The following is a 17,695-nucleotide window of genomic DNA, read 5'->3' on the forward strand; positions in this document are numbered from 1 at the left end:
GGCATGCGAGCGTATATTGTTGGCATGCGAGTGTATATTGTTGGCATGCGAGTGTATATTGTTGGCATGTGAGCGTATATTGTTGGCATGCGAGTGTATATTGTTGGCATGCGAGCGTATATTGTTGGCATGCGAGTGTATATTGTTGGCATGTGAGCGTATATTGTTGGCATGCGAGTGTATATTGTTGGCATGCGAGTGTATATTGTTGGCATGCGAGCGTATATTGTTGGCATGTGAGCGTATACTGTTGGCATGCGAGCGTATATTGTTGGCATGTGAGCGTATACTGTTGGCATGCGAGTGTATATTGTTGGCATGCGAGTGTATATTGTTGGCATGCGAGTGTATATTGTTGGCATGCGAGCGTATATTGTTGGCATGTGAGCGTATACTGTTGGCATGCGAGCGTATATTGTTGGCATGTGCAGTGCAGGGGTCTTGTTGTTCCTCTATATTAAATAAGAGTGTAAGGCTGAAATCAGCTTATTATGCAGTGAATATGAATATGAATTTCTATCAGAGCCATGAATAAGGGGTAGTGTAGCCCAAAAACCCGTCGGTTTCTTACATAATAGTTGTTGCTGGAGCTGGAGGACTTTTAGGGTTTATTTTTTTCTGCTTTTTTTATCTGTGAATCATCCAGCCCCCCGCCATGTTCTTTTGCTCTGCGTGTGAAGCAAACACAGTCCGAAGCCGCAATAACTCCCATTGATATCACTTATTCCGTCCTTACGTGTATACTGGATTTCGCTTTGGGTCTTGTCCCTGTTGGGTATCGGGTAGCCGAGCTCTTTAGCTTCTCTTGTCAGGACTTCACACCTTTATATCCTTTGGGATCAATGGGAAGGTTGGATGCTTGGGAATACGGAGCAAGGTTTTTTTTTTACATCACGTCTTCTTTTACGCTCCATGGTGTCTAGTCCCTGACTGTCGGCTTTTATATTATGCTGCGACTACAGATCGGATTCACTCGTACTTTAGAAACTGCATGAGGGGGAGGATCAAAGCGGCAAGAGACCGACTAGGAGAAAGGATCTGGGACGTGGAGATCCGAGTCAGGTCAGACCAGGTCGGGCTGATCATCCATACGGACACCGGTCATACAGGAGTCTAGTTATCCATCGGGCGAGGAGCTGCTGCTGCTGCCTTGTCGACACTTCCGCTTCTCCATGCTCGCCCCTCCCTCCCCCCTCCAGTGTGTACACCCCCCACACAGTGTGACTGCCCTGCTCACTATATCAGTATATACCGTCTATACCAGCAGACAGCCAGGGAGGGAGGGGACCATTTATTATCACACAGCATCACAGGACCCACACATGTTAATTGAATTGCACAGTTTCCCCCCCTCCCTCCCCCTCCGGGTTTATTGATCCGCCCGTGACGTCACTATCGATAAGTTTTGCGGAGAAAAAAAAAATCAAGTTCACGCAGCTCAGTCCCGGGGTGACCCGGAGACTTGTGCAGGAGGCTGCGGCTGCACTTTGGGGATTACACAGCATGTCTCCTCCACACTGGGATTAAGTGAAGAGGGCAGAGAGGAGAAGAAGAGACAGCGGTCCAGCAGCTCGGAGGAGACGCAGCCGGAGCAAGGTGGCAGAGAAAAGAAGCCTCACACAGACAATATTGCTTCAATATCCCCCAAGATGGCTGCCAATGTGGGATCAATGGTTCAATATTGGAAGAGGTTTGATCTGCGGCGGCTGCAGGTGGGTGAAGGGGGTGCTGGCAGCGGGCCAGGGAAGTGACAGGGTGCCCGGTCGTGGGGGCTCCAAGTGAAGGGTGGTGGGAGGGAGGCAAGGGGGAGGAAGTGTTGGATTGATAGTGTATTAGGAATTGATCCTCTCTCTGCCTTTGTTCAGTTCAGTCATTGATCAGCAGCCATAGAGCTCAGTGTGCAGCCATGGAGCTGTGTGTGTCAGGCTGAGCCGCCCGGGGAGAGGGGGGCTGCCACTGACTCTGCTGCCGCTGCTGCTGGCAGGCACACAAGTTTCCAGGACCACTTGCCGTTTCATTGTAGATGTCCTGTCTGGGGGGGGGGGGCACTTATATTGATATATAGTGTGGGACAGCTGGGTCACTGGTGTATACTGCATGCAATGCACTTTCTGAGTGTCCTGTACTAGTATTGGGGGGTCTTCAGGACCCTGGATGTAACTTGTCATTGGGGACTTTACAGGGACTAAGTTCTTCATAGAGGTTACAGCTGTATGACTTACTTTTCAGGAGAGATCCCGTCTATAGAGAGTGGTCATATGGGGTGATCCCATCTATAAAGAGTGGTCATACGGGGTGATCCCATCTATAAAGAGGGGTCATACAGGGTGATCCCATCTATAAAGAGTGGTCATATGGGGTGATCCCGTCTATAGAGAGTGGTCATATGTGGTGATGCCATTTATAGAGAGTGGTCATACGGGATGATCCCATTTATAGAGAGTGGTCATACGAGGGGATCCCATCTATAGAGAGTGGTCCTACGGGGTGATCCCATCTATAGAGAGTGGTCATACGAGGTGATCCCATCTGTAGAGAGTGGTCATTTGGGGTGATCCAGTCTATAGAGAGTGGTCATATGGGGTGATCCCATTTTCAGAGAGTGGTCATATGGGATGATCCCATCTATAAAGAGTGGTCATACGGGGTGATCCTGTCTATAGAGAGTGGTCCTACAGGGTGATCCCGTCTATACAGAGTGGTCATACGGAGTGATCCTGTCTATAGATTGGTCATACAGGATGATCCCATCTATAGAGAGGGATCATACGGGGTGATACCATCTATAGAGAGTGGTCATATGGGGCGATCCCATCTATAGAGAGTGGTCATACAAGGTGAACCATGTATAGACCCGTCAGTGATCCTAAACTGCCCACAAACCAGATAGAGTAGTGAACCCCTTTAAGCTTTGGGTATGAAAGTTTATCTGCTATCTATTAATAGGAAATGTATTGAGCACCCATCGATCATATTATAATGTAATCTGCATGTCTGTTTAGCCTCGTAATATGACGGATGAGTTGTGACTCTGCATGGCATGTGACACTTATACAGTAAATGTGATATAATCTGGCTGTATATGATATATAATGTATGGCCCCTATACAGTAAATGTGATATAATCCTGCTGTATATGATATATATGATATTTGCCCCCATACACCGGGGTATCATGTCCCCCTGCACACTCCTCTGCCTGCCACACTTGAACTTGACTCTGTTCTCGGAGTATCTGCTGCTGTCTTGCTGCATAGGGGAAGGCTGGGAGGAAAGTTACCTGCTGAATGGTATTACCAGGACTTATTCTAGTGCAGACAGACGCCCTGTATTGTCTATACAGAGCACAGGGCTGGGATCTTCTTACTGCTTTGTACTTTGTATGCCTGGATCCTGAGACCTGGGCATAGACCTGGGCATAGACCTGGGCATAGACTTGGGCATAGACCTGGGCATAGACCTGGGCATAGACTTGGGCATAGACCTGGGCATAGACTTGGGCATAGACCTGGGCATAGACTTGGGCATAGACCTGGGCATAGACTTGGGCATAGACCTGGGCATAGACTTGGGCATAGACCTGGGCATAGACCTGGGCATAGACCTGGGCATAGACCTGGGCATAGACTTGGGCATAGACCTGGGCATAGACCTGGGCATAGACCTGGGCATAGACCTGGGCATAGACCTGGGCAGTAGTCCCTCCGCTGGGTCCTTTCTGCTCCTGCTTTCTTCCTAGAAGGTGCTGAGAGGGATCTCACTCCAGGGTACCTGACTTGCCTATTACTCAGGGGACATGCTCCATTGATCTTCAGCCAAAAAATGCTGCAGTTAAGGTGGAGGGGGGTGGGGGTGATGTTCTAAATTCAAGTACACCCTACCCCCACTTTAAGAGCTGCTTTAACTTCACACAGTATATCAGCATTGAATTGCTGTGTACTGATGCTGATGTCTGTAGAGTCGGCTCACACTCTATTATTCTTTACCTGCATATATGCTGATAGGCGAATCCCTTCCTTTCTGTATTGCATTGTATTTATTACATATTGTCTTTATTGTGTTACTCTGTCTGTACAATAACCACACAGAAGGAGGAAATGTTTCTAAATGTGTCTATCTATCTCCTATCTATCTATCTCCTATCTATCTATCTATCTATCTATCTATCTATCTATCTATCTATCTATCTATCTATCTATCTCCTATCTATTATCTATCTATCTATCTATCTATCTCCTATCTATCTATCTCCTATCTATCTATCTATCTATCTATCTATCTCCTATCTATCTATCTATCTATCTATCTATCTCCTATCTATCTCCTATCTATCTATCTATCATCTATCTCCTATCTATCTATCTATCTATCTATCTATCTATCTATATCTCCTATCTATCTATCTATCTATCTATCTATCTCCTATCTATCTCCTATCTATCTATCTATCATCTATCTCCTATCTATCTATCTATCTATCTATCTATCTATCTATCTATCTATCTATCTCCTATCTATCTATCTATCTCCTATCTATCTCCTATCTATCTATCATCTATCTCCTATCTATCTATCTCCTATCTATCTATCATCTATCTATCTATCATCTATCTATCTATCTATCTATCTATCTATCTATCTCCTATCTATCTATCTATCTATCTATCTATCTATCTATCTATCTATCTATCTCCTATCTATCTATCTATCTATCTATCTATCTATCTATCTATCCCTATTGTTATTCACTCTTCTCCCTTTGTGTTTCTATAAATATTTATCCCTTTCTATTGTAATCTCCATGTGCTGCGGTAACTTGGTTGAGATGAAAGGCTTTGTGAATTCAGGGCATGCTTGGGAGTCGGAGCGCACGCCGCACACTATATACAGTATATACAGCGGTTGTTGTGTTTTGCAGGGGAGCGCATTGTTTTAATTGTCTTCCTGCTCTGTGCTGGGGATGGTGACTGTATTCCCTGCTAATGTTTGTAAATCAGAGCCGGGCATTCTCAGGGCAGCCGCTCTTTATTTATGATTGATGTTGTGTAACATAAGGAATGACACCGGCGTGGCAAGGAGATATGTGAGAGCTGGGGAGCGGGATGTGCGGAGGGCTGGCTGCCATCCTCCCATTGTTATTCAGGTCTGGAGGATTGCAGCTTGCCCCGGTATCTGGATTCATTCATCCCTGAATGTCAGTTAACAACATTTTCATTAAGCGACTAATATTCGCCGCTCTAACCTTTAGTCCGGCCGCTTTTAGCGCCGTGATTGGCCGCCTGTGTTTTTTAAGCTTCCTGGAGCTATACATTTTATTAGATTAAAATGACCCCTTGCAGTCGCCTTGGGGTCACCTAATTCTGCAGCGTGCAGCTGTAGCGGTATTGGTCTGTGAAATTACCAATAAGCCTTTTGTTCTAAGGTATATACAGACAGCTGACCTTTGGTGTGTATTTGCTTAATGCATATTGTATACAGCCGTCCTCTAAACCTTAACCATATAGCGGAGGCCGGAATAATAACCCACATTGTTTAATCTCAGGCCGCTGTCTGGCTGCTCATTTACATGGATATTAAACAAGCTTATCCCTCTAGGAAATCAGAACATACAAACGCTCCGGAGAGAGGGACAAAACACACACAGACAGGTTCTTTTTATAGAGCGCCCTGCCCTCTGGATTCAGCAATAATACATTCAAAGCTTTTAGGAAAATGACTTTTTTAATATCCCGGTATATAAAACTGCTGAGGTTCATGAGGATAAATGGACGGCAATTCTGCCAGTGCGCTGTTGTTGTTGTTGTTATTATTATTATTATTATTTTCTGTTCTTTTATTAAGCCTTAGAAACAACACAAATCGCCAGTTCTGACTGATCGTATGTAGATTGTTGATTTGATTCCTTCTACGCAGTCCATTAGATGGACAGCAAAAGGGAAGAGATAGAAAGGGGGAGATAAGCAAAAAAAATTCTTTCAAATGAACTAGTGAGATTTGTAATTTACTTCTATTAAAAAATCTACAGTCTTTCAGTACTTATCAGCTGCTGTATGTCCTGCAGGAAGTGGTGTATTCTCTCCAGTCTGACACAGTGCTCTCTGCTGCCACCTCTGTCCATGTCAGGAACTGTCTAGAGCAGCAGCAAATCCCCATAGAAAATCTTCTTCTGCTCTTCTTCTACATTATGTATTATAGTATGTAAAGTTTTGAACTGAATCTATAATGGCATCCCGATTAGAGATGAGCGAACCAGGTTCGGGTTCGAGTCGATCCGAACCCGAACAATCGGCATTTGATTAGCGGTGGCTGCTGAACTTGGATAAAGCTCTAAGGTTGTCTGGAAAACTTGGATACAGCCAATGACTATATCCAACTTCAGCAGCCACCGCTAATCAAATGCCGAAAGTTCAGGTTCGGATTGACTCGAGCATGCTTGAGGATCGCTCATCTCTAGTCCCTCCCCCTCCCCCCCCCCCTTCTTTTCTCTCTGTATTCCCTAAGGGATTGTTGTAAAAACTAAAAAACTTCAATAAATAAAGATTGAAAAGAAAATCTTCTTCTGCTCTCCAGACTGGAAATAATACCACTTCCTGCAGGACATACAGCAGCTAATAAGTACCGGAAGACTTGAGATTTTTTAAATAGAAGTAAATTACTTCTGAGAACAAAAGAGATGGCAGTGAAAATCCAATATGCCTGTTTTTTCCCAGTTCAGATATCATCTATCAGGGAAAAATTGAGAGGCCCACAAAGACTGTCAGGGGGTCCTGGTAAAGTTGTCTCATGGCTACAGATTATGGAGTCTTCCGAGTTTTGGTGTCTGACCTTCCAGTTTTCGCAATGATCAGCCACTATTTTACCGGGGAGGTGGAACTCCGCTATCAAGTTGGAAGTGGTGTATATCGGTCTTTGAGAGAGAGAGAGAGAGAGAGAGAGAGAGAGAGAGCAGGGTATTAGAATCTCTGTACTGTGCAGGGGCATAACTAGAAATAGCAGGGCCCCATAGCAATTGGGCCCCCCTTCCTTCCCGACTGACCCTAAGCTGTCCACCCGGTGCTGCAAATGGGCCCCCCTGTTGTGGTGGGCCCCATAGCAGCCGCTTTGGCTGCCATAGTGGTAGTTACGCCCCTGGTACTGTATAAGAGTCCTTTTGTGAGGACAAATATATAGAGCAGCGTACAGTTTGTGTACATGTATGTTTGCTATAGAGGAAAGCCATTAATGAATGCAATGCTGCGAAGCGTCACTAACCATGTACATGATAATGGGTTAAAGGGGAACTATCAGCAGGGTACACAAATCTAACAAGCCAATATGTCCCTATTGCGCAAAAGACGCTGAGGAGGAAGGTATGTCTCTTATAGTATGTCTCTTACCTTCTTCCTCTGTGCCGTTCTGGTGCAGTTAGTAGTTTCTTCCATGGTGCAGCACTGCCCACCACCATAGCGCCGATCCACCCCTGGCCAGCCCCTTTCTAATGATAATGAATGGAGCTGGCTGGCCGGGAGTTGGCCAGATTGGCGCTATGGAGGCGGGCAGTGCTCCTAATGCCCCCTCCCCAGTTCTTCTGTCTCACCGGACCGTGGAGCACACGGCCAACTGCACCGAAACGGCACTGAGGAGGAAAGTAGGAGACATTACTATAAGAGACACACTATAAGAGACACACTATAAGAGACACACTATAAGAGAAACACTATAAGAGAAACACTATAAGAGACATACTATAAGAGACACACTATAAGAGACATAGTATAAGTGACATACTATAAGAGACACACTATAAGAGACATACTATAAGAGACACACTTTAAGAGACATACTATAAGAGACACACTTTAAGAGACATAGTATAAGTGACATACTATAAGAGACCTACTATAAGAGACATACTATAAGTGACATACTATAAGTGACATACTATAAGAGACACACTATAAGAGACACACTATAAGAGACACACTATAAGTGACATACTATAAGTGACATACTATAAGAGACATACTATAAGAGACATACTATAAGAGACATACTATAAGAGACACACTATAAGAGACACACTATAAGAGACACACTATAAGAGACACACTATAAGAGACACACTATAAGAGACACACTATAAGAGACACACTATAAGAGACACACTATAAGAGACATACTATAAGAGACATACCTTCCTCCTGTGCAATAGGGACAGATCAGCAGGCTAGATTCGTCTCACCTACTCATAGTTCTTCTTTGAAGGACCCCACGCACATTGGAAAAAAAGTGAACCCACAGTTTTTGCTGGGATCAGGCAATTTTCTAATGTTCATGGGGAATTGAGTCAGACATGTTGGAGTGGCGGTGGCTTCCTACTCCAAACCCTCATGTGTACGGAGGGATTGGGAGCTATAGCTATGGAATGGGCCATGTGGCCTGTATATTCCGGCATAGATAAAGCAGCAAAGAATCTAGAGATTTGTAAGTATTCTGTAATAAAGTTTCAAGGCAGACTTAGGGTTGCATCCGACTTCTGCAGCTACTGCTAATCAAATGCCGCACGCTCAGGTTTGTACGACATTCGCTCTCTGGACATTGGTATAAGGTGCATGGGGCTCTCCCAACCATCCACTGACAGATGATGTCAATGGAGATAGGGGTCGGATGTGATGCAAACTTACTGCCCGAATCCTTTGTTCTGGGAGAGAGAAACTCTGACTGCCACTTATCCCTCTCCATAAAGAACACAATGAGCGTGATCACCTCACCTGAGAGGCCGCCATTGTGTGGAAAGAAACCGTCTACGTCTAACATTGTCATCCGGTAGCAGCCGACACTTTTATGGTGCAGTAGGTTGTTACATTGTTCCATGTTCCACAGTAAAAGCTGGTATCATTACGTATAGCTGGTATAATAGACTCTAACGGCCAATAGGCATTAAATATGGATGACTTTGTCGCTGTTTGCTCGCCGTCCGCCTGTCTAATATCTCTGCTCACCTTTACACCATTTTCTATAATAATTCTGACAGTTTTCCATTTAATATATATCAGTAATTATTGTAATGATTGTCCCCCGGTGTTCATGTACTTCTTGTTACCATCTATTCTATGTAGTCAGGTGGACAGGCTCGGTTTATGTGGGGGTCATGATCTGTAACAGATAATTTTATATAATGTGACCATTGACCTGAAGCTTAGGACCCTATTACACAAATTATCGTTATATTGTTCAAATTTAAACGATAATTGTTTTGTGTAAATGCAGCAACGATTAAACAACCAACGAGAAATCGCTCATCATTTGTTTGGTGCAGACACTGAAATCATCGCTAATCGTTCAGTGTATTTCCACATCTTTCCTTCATTTTCTAGGATCTGATGGAGGAAACAATTGTAGTAACTAACGACTATCGCTCTGTGTAATATGGTGAATGATTTCAGTTTAAAGAAACTCTGTCAGTAGGTTTATGGCGTCCTATCTCAGGGTAACATAAACTAGTGACAGAGAAGCTGAGCAGGATGATGTATCACTTACATTGTTCTGTGCAGCTAATCCAGAGATCTCCTCCTGAATAACATGGACAATAAGTAGTCCTCTACATTATGTGCATGAGCTCAGTAGTCCTGGATATTCATGAGAAGCATAAAACTCCGCCCACCAGCTTCTGATTGGCAGTTATATATCCATGCTGTGTCAATCAGCAGCTGGAGGGCAGGGGGAGGGGTGTGACAAGAATCCTATTCTCCTGCATATTAGGAGAACGGCTGAACAGAATGATGTCAGTAATACACCGATCTGTTCAGCATTTTTGTCACTAGTTTATGCTTCCCTCATTTAAGGCACCCTACACCTAGTGACGGATTCCCTTTAACGATAAACAATCTAGTTTGTTATTGTTAATTGTTAAAAAACGTTTCATCTTATGATGGTCCATAGAATTTTCAGCAAACTGACCCCCAATAAGCAATGAAAATATTTTAATTCACGTTATTTTAAAGGGTTATTATCACAATGCATCCTCTACCCACAGGGGATAACTAAGTGATTGGAGGGCGTCCAACTGTTGGAACCCCTGACGATCACCAGAACAAAAAATGGAGCGGAGCGTGCATGCACAGACATCACTCCATTCTGTCCAAAATACTGCAAAGCGCTGCTCCATGGAGAGTGACTAGACGTACAAGGTCCGCTCCGTTCATTATAGAGGACTCGTCTGCATGGATCACAGGGGTCAGGTCCTCACCAATCACCTACTTTACATTGTAGGAATACCCCTTTAAAATAATGGCAATTAAAACCTGATGCAGATTGAAATAATTTTTTTTTTTTTTACTCCAGCTCTCATCTTTGGATAGTCATTTCAGTGCGGCTAAAATGGAAATGCAGCCCTGCTAGCAAAATGGTAATGTGTATTTTGTGCGTGACTGGCAATAACAAGCGAATGATCTGTTGATGGGACGATAGCGGCGCGGAGAGAATAAAATATGATTTATCTTAATTTCTGCAGAATCTGGATTATCATGTTTATTGCACAATAACCATAAGCAGCGCTCATATTCTCCCGCTTTACTGGGCTCACTAAGCATGGTGCAAACCACGCAGGGTAACTGTTTTATACTGCAAGGAGCCTAGGACTGGTTCTGACTCCTTAAAGTGTCACTGTCGTTTTTTTATTTTTTTTTTGCAGAAATCAATAGTCCAGGCGATTTTAAGAAACTTTGTAATTGGGTTTATTAGGCAAATATGCCATTATCTGCATTCAAAAAGCCTTTCCCCAGGCCCCCCCCACCCTCCTCGCTCTCATTCACTGTTCATTATCAGGAGATCTGAACCCTTTTTACATGAGTCGGGCCCTGTGTAACCTATGGAGAGGGGAGGGGGCAGGAGGGAGATTAGTCACCAGCAGAGAACAAAGGATTACACAGCGGGACCTGTGTGAAAGCCGGCATTCAGAGGTCAGGGAGGTCAGTGCTGACGTCAGAGGAGATAGCCTGGTGATGTAGCTGTAAATTAACTCTTTGTTGTCCTGTTTTGGTGCCTCATCTCCCTTCACCCCTCCCCTCTCCATAAGAGAACCATGAAGACAGGGGGGAGAGCTTCAAACTGCTTTTTCCTTATAAAAATGCATTTTTCGGCTAATAAACCCAATTACAAAGTTTCTTAAAATCACCTGTACTATTCATTTCTGCAAAAAAAAACAAAAAAACGTCAGTGACACTTTAAGGATACATGATGATACAGTATGGACACAATGGCAACTAATAGGAGATACAATGTAGACTTCAAAGTAGGGTAAATAATGATCAGAAGAAAGTTTAGGATGAGTCATGGTAATGCCCCCAATGGTTTTAACAATGATGCACAGTTTGTTGAGTAGCGGTATCAAACCTTTGAATTTTGAAGACAACCTTGGTCTATGTGACCATCGTCTATGGATGTCAGCATGGACTGGTACACTTTCTATGGAGGCCTCCTTTATGATAGACATAAGCCGTCCATATATCAATGACTGCACTCCAAGGATGTAGATATACTACACGTGAAAAGATGCCTTTTTGCAGAATTGAGTGGAGAGAGGAGGCGCGTGAGACCTCCCATTGAAAGAGATGGCAGACGGGATTCCGCGCGGAGTCCGTGGGTGGGGGTTCCAAGCGGAATCTCTTTGCTGATTCCGTAGTGTGAATGGGCCCTAAGTCTTTTAACGTGTAGTAGATCTACATTTTGAGTAGAATAGAATCTGGGAGTGGGACAGCAATATGTGATCAGACCTTTCATTATATCCCGGAATATGAAACCTTTCACAGCAGCTTCTCCCTTCCTTTCCCTATAGTGATTCAGCAGGTGGAGGAGAAGCGGTGACGGATCTGGGTGTTCCTCATGACGCTGTCTGCTCAGTACACGCAGCCCTTCTCTTCACTATTGATGGAATCCAGGCTTTGTAAATGGGGCCTCTATCCCGCTGCCGCGGAGTATTTGATTTTTCCTGTGACTTATATCCATATTAGCTTAATAGCAATTAGGCTAATAGATATATATACAGGAATTGCTGTAAATCCAATTCCCTAACATAAGAGAAAGGATTTGCAGGATTTTTTTTTCTTCTTCCATGTTCAGTTTTACTTACAGTGAGTATTTTTATGGTGGGGTAACATTATGGTAACAAGTGGATCTATATATTAGCATTGTGGTGGATTGTGATTGCCACCATTTAGTTAAAGGGGAACTCCAGGGTATCATAATCTTCCAGCTACTGTATGTCCTGCAGGAAGTGGTGTATTCTTTCAAGTCTGACACAGTGCTCTCTGCTGCCACCTCTGTCCATGTCAGGAACTGTCCAGAGCAGCAGCAAATCCCCATAGAAAACTTCTCCTGCTCTCCAAACTGGAAAGAATACTCCACTTGCTGCAGGACATACAGCAGTTCTTACATACTGGAAGACTGGAGATTTTTCTTCTGAACTACCCCTTTAAAAGTGAATTGGAAATTGGACGCACAGTATAGCATAATGGATGTAATCGATTACAACAGTGCAAATAATAAATATGCTCATTATTTATGACATTTTTTTTCATCTTTTCACACATTATTATTTTATTTAAACCTAAAATTACTTATTTTATCAGCTGCTGTATATCCTGTAGGAAGTGATGTATTCTCTCCAGTCTGACCCAGTGCTCTCTGTCCATGTCAGGAACTGTCCAGAGCAGGAGAGGTTTTCTATGGGGATTTGCTGCTGCTCTGGACAGTTCCTGATATGGACAGAGGTGGCAGCAGAGAGCACTGTGACAGACTGGAGAGAATACACCACTTCCTGCAGGACATTCAGCAGCTGAGAAGTACTGGTAGACTGGAGATTTTTAAATAGAAATAATGTACATATCTGTATAACTTTCTGGTACTTTTTACCCGCCGGAGTACCCCTTTAATGGAGTATATATTCTAGTATCTGTTACTGGTGCAGCTGATTTAACATTAGAGACTGCATTACCGCTGGATTGTGGACATTGGGATCCAATTTTCCCTGCATTGACATTTCTGTATATTTCCTAATAAGAATACTGACGTCTGCTTCTCATATCAAATGTCTGCGACTCGGATGCAGCCGGGAGTAGGATTATAATACGGTAACCTTGCAATGCTGCGACTTGAATCCATTTTACATATCAGCTGTGTAACTTCTCCGGCATCCATTAAACGCTATGACAGCTTGACTTATCTGAATGTGTTATCATTTAGCGGTATGTCACAATTCCTCTTTATGTAGATGACAGCAGTAAATAAGCCATCAGTTCAGGCAGACGCTGCGTCTCCGCACAAGTCGGAATTTCTGGATTTGTCATAATGATACATTATTACCTGAAATGATCGGCTGTTTATTTGTCCTCTTACTGCACACAAAGCCGAGGGGTGGCCCTGCTGTCTGTGTCACCTCTCTATGGCGTAATTCCGCAATAAGACCATTGTGCGTTGTGCCACAAAATGGTATATTTTGTAGATTATTATTTTATGTTCACATTTACTCTTCTTTATTTCTATGAAAATAGTTTTGTTAGACTCTAGACTTATTTCTGGAGGCAGAGGCGGAATGATTTCTTCTCTTTCAGCAATGTATTGGTTTTCTCTGTATGGAAGCACTCCGAGCCCCTGAAGCTCTGTACTATGGAGCCGTGTGTGATGCCATATCACAGGATTATATTACAGCACTTGCTTCTTTCTGTAAGGCCTCATTCACACCTCAGTATTTTTCATCAGTATTTCCTGATCAGCAAATACTGAATGCTTTGCACCCATTGATTTCTATGGTGCTATTCATACATCCTGTAAATGTGCAGGATCTGCAATCCGCAAAGCAATAACATAGGGCAGGTTGAAGTGCGGTCCTCAATTGCGGTTCGGACACTCCAATAGAAGTCTATGGAAAGTGCATAATTTGCGGAAAGCACATTGCAATCCCCCAAACCAGCAGCAATTGCAGATCCCCATTTTTGTGACATCATTGAGCTTATTTTTGGCTTCCCATATTTTTTTTAGAACTACTCCTTTAATTTGCAGATCTGCAAAATACAGATCTGCAAATATATGGACAGTGTGAACAGGTCAACTGAAATCAATGGGCCCAAAATTTGTCCAGTAATTATGGAATGTGTAAATGTAGCCTAACTCCTATAGATGTCAATGGAGAGGACCCCAGGCAAGCCTGGCCATCGCTTTATAGAAGTGCATGGAATGTGTAGGCTCAGACCCACATTTATCTGGCATTTATGACATGTGTTGTATATAAGTATTAATATCATTTAAAAAAACTTTTGACAATGCATGAGACATGAAGAGAGTCCAACAGCATCTATAGGTGATTTTTTTTCACTTTATTTACATGTACAGGTGCAGCAATGCAACGTTTCAACCTCAAACATGAGACCTCTTGAGGTCGAAACGTTACATAGTTTACCTGTGGATGTAAATAAAGCGCAAAAATGTGATCCCCCTACAGATTCTGCTAGATCTTCAAGTCCATTTGGTGGTCTCCTCACTACTCCCCATATCCTGATTGTCATATATCAATTATAAGGGATGATGTGGGCTGATGGGTGATGCATATTTTTATAGCAAGTCGGATTAATTTTGGGCACCATGGCTGTCATTATTATTAATACCAATAACATAGAATTTGGGGCAAGTTAATTGTAAATTACTTTTATTTATAAATCTTCCAGTACTTATCAGCTGCTGTATGTCCTGCAGGAAGTGGTGTATTCTCTCCAGTCTGACACATAGAAACATAGAAGATTGTCGGCAGAAAAAGACCACTGGGTCCATCTAGTCTGCCCTTTTAGTATTTTCTTTCTTATTATCTTAGGATAGATATATGTGCTGCCACCTTTGTCCATATCAGGAACTGTCCAGAGCAGGAGAGGTTTTCTATGGGGATTTGCTCTTCTGAAGTAGCTGAGAATGGGCTTAGTGTTATGGTCACACTCACACACAGCTAATGATTCCTTTTGGCCCCTTTCCTCAAAGCTCCATAGTAGCAACTTTTAAGACCATGAAAAGTAATCCTGTAGCCTGGTTTGTGTTTCCTCCTGGACTGGTGAGTGATCACATTTTAACATAAATGTTTGAGCCAAATGATGGCGGCCTGGGTCTACATCCAAGTGAGAAGTGGCCGCAGGGGGAACTCCTGGGATATCGATATCAGCTTATATGGAACTGGAGAGCTCTATGTGCCCAAGTGGACCTGAAAGGGAACAGCATTGAGTCTCTTTGTAAGGACATTGCCAGGGTTTCTTGGCTCTCCTGTAAGTGGCTTGTAGTTCTGTGGCTCGGCTTAGAGCGGCTTTTATTACCGACTAAACATCTGATATTAAGAAGCCGTTTTGTCCGCATTACTGAAACCCCGGGAGGGAGGCTGGCACTAAATGTATCGGGGTGTTAATAATTCACACTGTGCACACATATACCTGCATGGTTGTATATCCCAGCAAAACCTATAGCGTTCCAGAAGAAAACTTGGATAAATGATAAATGACCTGTAGGATGGAAAATATCCATAGTACACAGGAAACCAAACAAGGCGGAAAGTAGTGTTAGCATATCACTAGTATATAACGCTACAGGATAAGGCTGGACGGTATTATTACTATGTGTGATTTTTCTACATATTTGTCTGTTTTTTACCCAGCTGGATAGGACTAATATAACAAACTTTTCATAAATTTGTGAATAGAATTTGTGAATTCTCAGAATATTCACAAAAAAAAAAAAAATCGCAAACAAATTCACCTGGTACTGACCAGACGTACCCCTGCACCAGTTTGTGCAACTTTTTTTTTTGTAAAGTCACAAATGATAAATTGGGCGCTAATCCCGGATTATGCAATATTTTTGGATGAACACACAAAACAGGAAGATTAAAAATAAGTTGCATCTAAAGAATATTCATCAATGTCCTTGTGTGTCTTTTATCTCTCCTACTATATAGCTTGCACGTTGCAGGGCTAGAGATGGAGAAATTTTCATATATTTGGGGAATTTTTTTGAACTATTTGAAAATTCCCTATTATGATTGTCCGTGAATCCAGATATCCAGCCTTGTCCATCCATTACACAGTATCAATTGTACTAGTTTTTTGTGTCTTTTTCTGTTATCTTAATAAACACAGACATGTCATATTTTTTGGAGCATGTGGGTATACACCTCACTCCCCGACACGTGGCTTTATCCAGTTCATTGCTGGAGATGGGCTACATATTTTTTACAATTTAATAAATCAGATAGAAGTGAGGCAGGCGTAAGGGCCACATTACAACGCCCAAAATTTAGGAGCAAGTGAATGCCGGCCTGTTAGGTCAGTGCTCGCTTCCTCCTCGTTCCCCGCTTGCTTACGGTGCTATTAGGGTGCGTAACACTACGGAATCTGCGCTGAAAACTTTCTGGGGATTCCGCTGCTCGCCACTGTGCGCTCCCGCTTGAATCTCTGCCCGTCCCATAGAATCAATTCTATGCTCAGATAGATTCCGCAGTGTGAACGCACCCCTACACACACAGACATTGAGTGGAAAGGAAGGGGGGCAGGGGTTGGGGGGCTGCCCAAACGATCCTTAGTTTGTCCGGTGCCTGCTGCCCCTTCTGTTCCACAGAATGGCGGCCAGCTTGTTATAAATCGATGATCAGTCAACATTGTGCATGATCATTGATGTAAAACCTGACATATTGCACAAAACGATTATTGGCTGGAATGGCTGGTGATCGGCTAAGGGTTGATAGGCCAATATCCTGGGTAAGCGAGGTTACATAAGGTCATAATATGCCATATGCCTGCACACCTACAGCTGTATTGTTTTGCATGGCTACCGCATGTTATAGTCTTAATTTGTATATATATAACCCCATTTACCAGATCGGCTCTGACATCTGAGCTCCCACAGTGCATTGCTTCTTGGTCAGAGGTTATTCTTATTGTGGCTGTAGAGTAGACTGGAAGATATGGACTATAGTAATATACCATACATATACCATATAGTAATATACCATACATATACCATATAGTAATATACCATACATATACCATATAGTAATATACCATACATATACCATATAGTAATATACCATACATATACCATATAGTAATACACCATATATATACCATATAGTAATACACCATACATATACCATATAGTAATATACCATACATATACCATATATTAATATACCATACATATACCATATAGTAATATACCATACATATACCATATAGTAATATACCATACATATACCATATAGTAATATACCATACATATACCATATAGTAATATACCATACATATACCATATAGTAATACACCATACATATACCATATAGTAATATACCGTACTGGAGGGAAATAGTCCCCTTAGGGCGCCCTCACACACTTTCTGTTTGGCGTTTTTCTGGAGTTTATAACTTTGTGTGAATGATCTTGTTTGTGGTTTAGGTGTTATTGTGTGCTTTTCCTCTGCCATCTCATGGCCTAGCTGCTGGACCACAAAGGGGGCAGAGACACCAGGGGGGGAAAAAACAGACAACCAGAACAATCCCATTGAAGTCTATGGTAGATAAAACACCACAGTTTGACGGAAAAAAAAAACACCACCCCATCAGCATGCTGCGTTTTAGAAAAACTGTCACAGAGCCTCAAAAAAGAGAGAAAAACGTCACCCCAAAAAAAAACGC

The 17,695-nt window shown here is 42.8% G+C and overlaps 1 protein-coding gene across 2 annotated transcripts in view; it reads left to right on the plus strand.

Moving 5' to 3' along the window:
- The first annotated feature begins 1,258 nt into the window (after positions 1–1,258).
- CUX2 (cut like homeobox 2) overlaps positions 1,259–17,695 on the plus strand; it is a 283,672-nt gene continuing 267,235 nt past the window's right edge. For both annotated transcript variants that reach the window (XM_069960776.1, XM_069960777.1), the window contains exon 1: positions 1,259–1,712. In XM_069960776.1, the coding sequence (XP_069816877.1) occupies positions 1,650–1,712 (63 nt within the window). In that variant the 5' untranslated portion in view covers positions 1,259–1,649. The remainder of the gene's footprint in view (positions 1,713–17,695) is intronic.

This window comes from Dendropsophus ebraccatus, chromosome 3 (genome assembly GCF_027789765.1).
Source record: "Dendropsophus ebraccatus isolate aDenEbr1 chromosome 3, aDenEbr1.pat, whole genome shotgun sequence".
Classification (NCBI taxonomy): domain Eukaryota; kingdom Metazoa; phylum Chordata; class Amphibia; order Anura; family Hylidae; genus Dendropsophus; species Dendropsophus ebraccatus.